We start from the raw sequence: 5606 nt of genomic DNA on the forward strand, positions 1-5606 counted from the left end.
CACCTTTACTCATTGTGATTAGTCACGGTTTGTGTGACACAGCTCGTTTTAAATATTGAAAAAGTAATAATTTGTTACCTTTCACGGAAGTGAGAGTAGATTAATATGTGGAATTGACTCACCATTCGATAAGGTTGATTAAGACTTGGAGAACAGATGGCATGATCTGGATAATACTAAATTTGAAGAGTAATAAGTAGATCACCATGGATAATATGTCACCATTTTTTTATTTTTTCTTGTCGATAAACGAATACAGAGATTTATTTTCATTTACAGAACACAGTGTAACCTGACGAGGTGTATGATTTTCAAAATAAATGAATTGTGCTCGTCACAAAGCAATTTCTGTATACAGCACATTCATCTACACATCCATCCATTGTATAGTCATCCCCAAATATTATTTATTCAGATTAAGAAGTTGTTAACACGCTATATGTGAAGTTACTCGTTTCTCATCTACTACAAACGAACACTATGGTTAGTGTCAGTTGATCGATTGAAATGTCCATAGTTTACGGAACAAAATAAATTCTTGAGTTTCATTTAAAACCAACACTTCGTACCACAGGTCATATTTTCTAAGAGTTGACTGCTACAAGAGTCATTAAATAGAATATTGTAATAATGTGACTACCTCTCCGACTATCAGATCCTATTGGGAAACTTGACGATTTGTTATTTCAATAACAATACAACAGTAATACAACTTCAGAAATCAGGCGTTATACATTAGTTTTCAAGGTTGCATCCTCGTTTAATTCACATGTCGCTCACTTCGCTGTATTTATTATGAATCCAACTAAAGGAAGCATTTGAGATAACATGGCAAATATCCATCAAAATCTGATCACCTTGTAAGTTGTCATATATAGTGTTACACCCAACAATAACTTGCTTATTGTTTTTCACTTAAATTCTAATATCGATAGTCTTTCAATTGTAGAGATTGTAGCCAAGATAACCAATTTGATATATCCGAGTGGGAGAATATCTATCTATTATGAGAACGTAAGTTGCACAATAGGATGGATATATAGTTTCATGTCAAGTACTTTAGATTGTTCCAGTATTTCATGTTTAAGAATACTGTCAAGTTACCTTGAGCATGACCGAACGAGACCAACATTCTGTAATGTGCAAACAGACAACATCACACTATTACTAACCCCTCAATGACACACTTTATTCAAGCAGTTGGTAAAAACAGTGAATATTTAAAGGTGAACTGTTATCAAACTAAACAAGGAAGCATTATCGCGAATTCGCAACAAACAGTGTTTGATACAGTACTTTACAGTAAAGCACATATTATGTCAAGCTTTATTTCAACATCTGTTCCGAACGTTCTCCGTTGAATATTTTGATTGCGGAATCCTTGCAATTATTCACAATCACATTTAATTTCTACAGACCTAGATATTCATCTCACAGTGTGTCGTCACGTTCTATGTTATGTAGATAGTTCATCAAACTTCATTGAATTCTGAATATTCATGCATGTTTGACAAAAAAGAATTCTAAAGAGAGAATATCAGTATGCTTACCATAAGTGTTATCACTTGTTTGTGAATAAGATAATCAGAGATATTACACATCATTTCGATGATTACTTGGCTTTATTGTGTTGACAAAATTTCAATATGACTTCCAATATTCCATTTCAGATTTCTATGGAAATTGAGGAGAGCGAACGACAATCGAAAATCAGCCGTACATTTGTGTGTGGATCAAGTAAGGAACATTTCTACAAATAGTGTTAAGATTTTGATAAGTTACTTACAGTTTACATTAATCATGTCACAAAAATGACTTGTCTTTTTCGAGTAATTTCGTCATGTTTTTTTCTCAACTTTCTGTGATAAACTCCATGGATAATGGTTTTCACGATCCACATATTCTGACGCTCAGGTAACCATATATTTAGAACAAAACAATAAGGTGTATGAATGACTTTATCGCAAAGATTTTGGTGGCTACTTGGAGACGTCTCACGACAGGGATATGTGAATAACGATAAGGAGCAGACCATATTTCCATTCATTTTTTCGCAAACTCACACACCTGACGATGTTACAAGCATTGTGCGCACAAATAGACGTGACTAACAGTCGACTCAATCAAAGTCCGAAATATAAGTTCAAAGATTTAATAAAAAAATACAATAATGAGTCAAAACTTTACTCGACTGCACAAGTCAGTGTATATCTGGACTGAGTAGCTAAGTGTTTGACGGAACGGCTTTCGGAGCAAATGTTGCTGGGTTCAAGTACCAGAGTGTATATCCACTCTGAAGTGCAAGTATATCCAGCTGATTAAATGCGAGTCTGCATCTGCACTGCGAGCCACCATTGTTTTCTTGTTTGTAAATTTCTATGTTGATTATTAGCATTAGAAGTGTGAAATATTATGTAACGAATTAAACACATTTTTCGCAAATGTTGCTCTAACTTCTTCGTAAAATTACCCGGAAATTTGCCGATTTCATTTTTCACTTACTTGTTGAATAATAATCATTTTTGGAACTCAGATCGACGTTAACCATAATATTTGGGGATATCGAATGATCAGCGTTACGTTTGTTAAAAGAATTTCTCAGTTTCTTATTTCGACCGCTCCTTAAATGGTGCGAACGTCTTGTTATACTTTTATGTATCTTTTACCGTTCGATTTATCCTAGAAGATAATACAGAACATGAAATAATTGTACCTGGAAAGTGGATCGAATCTAGCACGTTGGTGGAGTATGAAGTCGTTGGGAGTATGTTATACATTATTTGGCCAGTATAAAACATTTTTACACGTGAATACATCACTTTTGTCTCGTGAAATTAGAAATTCCATGTGCAAATTTTGTCAGCCAAAAAATGATCTCCAGGCATTTGACTCAATTGTCGTTTTACTTACCATCAACCACTACACGTCGTTTCATTGTTGAATATTAAAAATGATGAAACGCCCATTTTAAATTAATATTGAAGTCTTCACCTTGATTAAATACCTAAACACATAGTCAAGAAGCGATGGATGAGATGATATTAGTCTTGATAAAGATTAAGTGTCAGTTAGTTGAGTGTGTACATGAGAAGTCGAATTATTTTGGGACTTATGAATTGCGATAACACCACATGTAAATGAGATTACACTCAAAACGATCGCCTAATTTCGGAAATCTCCTTCATGTCATACATATCCGATAAAATGCATGTATAGACGAATCACGTCTCCAAATCGCATTATTTCAGAATCTATCACAACTTTCACGGCATAAAAATGCGTTGTTTTACATGAATGTGAACACTGAGTAACTAAAAGTACCGAAGGAATTATTCTATAATCTGATGAAGAGATCGCTTTAATATTCGTCGAATAAAATGTTAATTTTATCATCGATGAATTTCCATTGATTCAACTGGCCTGCAGCGTTAACTGACAGTCCAGAATACAGCCATATACTAACATAGTAGGTCGACTGAAATCTGTTCAAGAAAGATGTCATTGATGATTGAAAAAGCAGTGTCACTGTTTCTTAGTTATTCTAATGAATTAACATAGTTGAAAATGAATTTAAACTCTAATAGCAACTGACTTTCATGCAATGAATTCAATAGGAAAATTGATATCATGAGAAGAAACTGTGCAACTATCAAAAATTCAATGCAACACGCTTTGACAGCATCGTGTGGACATGCCTGAATGCTAGCAATTATTGCAATCCTTCAGACTCACTTGTCGTGATTCATCTTTCATTTGATGCAGTTCCATCCAATTCAATTATGATGTCGTGAAATATGAGAGAATTTGAAAGTGCGTTGTATATTTTGCATTATGCGTCATGATAACAATTTTCCAGGGAATGAACTAGTCGCTTAATTCAGAAATTTCCAAATATCATTGAGTTATTGTTACATGTTTTGTATTTTACTTACATTTTGTTTGGTAATTTACATTTAAGTCACCTTATTCTTCTCATAGAAATTTGTTCAACGTACAATTCGACTAACGCATGCCAAAACTCCAAAACATCGAATGCAGCTTGTATTTGGTGTGAAAGAATCAACGTATGCATTGATAGTAATGATGAGGATACTCATGACTTGAAAATAAATGATTGCCGTATCGAGGTTAGTGCTTGTTAATATTCACATGTCGTTTTCAATATCACCGAATTTCACATTCTGAATAAATGGATTTACTCGATGGAATATATTGTTGCTATAAATAAGATACAACGTGATTATGAGGCTTATTTTCCATGGAAACAGTAAACATGGGATCGAAGCGTCGCTTCCTATCAGTTATTGAAATCACAATAATTTATACAGATCATAGAATATGTGGTTATTTCAGAAATCCAACATGAAAGCATATATATCTGCGGATTAATACAAAATACCGATGAAACGAGTTTGAATAAAGAAGTGTAATTTACTGAAAAATGTTTGTCCTAGTTGTTCCCCGTTGTTGAAGACCACGACAAGAATTTCGGATTCTCTGTTGTAAAATATGTCATGTAAATGGATTGCTTGAATAAAATCGTACATTAAATCTATATTGGTTTACATTTGGACTGTGATTAGACGTGACATCCAGATCACGGATTTCGTCACACAAATGACTCGTCACATTGTAGTAGGTTAGTGCGTACTTAATAAAAAGTTTGTCAGATTAGTAGATGTTTTAAGTGAAAGTCCAAATGCGAATTGTGCAACAATGAATTCTCTTCCATCATTCCTGCTGAAAATAATGTATGATGAGTAATTGATTAGTTGTATAATATTTGATGTTTTGTAATGTATGCTACTGTCTCCTGTATTCGGGAGAGCACTGATATGACCGATCCGAGTAAGCCAATCCCCATCAATCACACTGAAAATACAATGAGGATCAACGAATTTCTACCATAGAAGCTGATCAATACTTAGTAAATATGTGATGTTCAGTGATAAATACCACTATTTTGTTTTTCTTTAGAAAGTGATTGCTGATGTTCACGAAGAAACTAAACAGAACAAATCATCTCTGTACCTATATGTCATCATACCTCTAGCCATCTGTTTCTGCCTTCTATGTATCGGTTTTCTTATTGTGATGGGATTTCGTAGACGACAAAGAAGTTATGAATGATTCCCAGAAACGTCCAATAACTTATTCTTATTATTCTGATCAAGCTGTTTTTCACTGGAAAACTTTAGATTTAATTCTTTATTTCAATAATTTGGAGAATTTTTATATGAAACTGTTTACTTTCTTATGCTTGTTCACGTAATCACTGATGTAATCTGGTTCATAAAGTAACAAATGTGGTTTATAATTTTTGCATAATTATGTTCATTAAATAGAAACTGAAATGTTTCGTGAGAGCTCTATGACGATTTATTTGTAAATTAGTAGTATTGTGTATACGTGGTTTTCGGATAACTGTCATCATTCATAATTCCGTTGGGTATGTCTATTTCGATGAAGTCTTAGTAATGTAAAATGTCATTTGGGATCAACTGTGGTCATTGTTTTAAAATGACCTGTCGAAAACCTTATCAAAACATAAACAGGGCACTAAGGCTTGAATACCAATGAATGCTACTAACAAATATGAATAAAAG

The 5606-nt window shown here is 33.5% G+C and overlaps 1 protein-coding gene across 1 annotated transcript; it reads left to right on the top strand.

The window, feature by feature from the left end:
- Positions 1 to 805: 805 nt before the first annotated feature.
- MS3_00009326 (uncharacterized protein) lies at positions 806 to 5355 on the top strand. The gene is made up of 5 exons (XM_051217679.1): positions 806 to 860; positions 1671 to 1737; positions 2687 to 2764; positions 3979 to 4127; positions 4978 to 5355. The coding sequence occupies exons 2-5, from the start codon at positions 1677 to 1679 to the stop codon at positions 5128 to 5130; spliced, it is 441 nt and encodes a 146-aa protein (XP_051065107.1). The 5' UTR covers positions 806 to 860; positions 1671 to 1676; the 3' UTR covers positions 5131 to 5355.
- The last annotated feature ends 251 nt before the right edge of the window (positions 5356 to 5606 follow it).

This window comes from Schistosoma haematobium, chromosome 5, assembly GCF_000699445.3.
Source record: "Schistosoma haematobium chromosome 5, whole genome shotgun sequence".
Classification (NCBI taxonomy): domain Eukaryota; kingdom Metazoa; phylum Platyhelminthes; class Trematoda; order Strigeidida; family Schistosomatidae; genus Schistosoma; species Schistosoma haematobium.

What these genes read in the sequence shown, in the direction of transcription:
- MS3_00009326 (XM_051217679.1), top strand. Translation starts at nt 1,677, where the DNA reads ATGGAAATTGAGGAGAGCGAACGACAATCGAAAATCAGCCGTACATTT. An exon ending in TACATTTGTGTGTGGATCAA is followed by an intron (nt 1,738 to 2,686) that starts GTAAGGAACATT and finishes TTATCCTAGAAG; the next exon opens with ATAATACAGAACATGAAATA. An exon ending in TAAATGATTGCCGTATCGAG is followed by an intron (nt 4,128 to 4,977) that starts GTTAGTGCTTGT and finishes GTTTTTCTTTAG; the next exon opens with AAAGTGATTGCTGATGTTCA.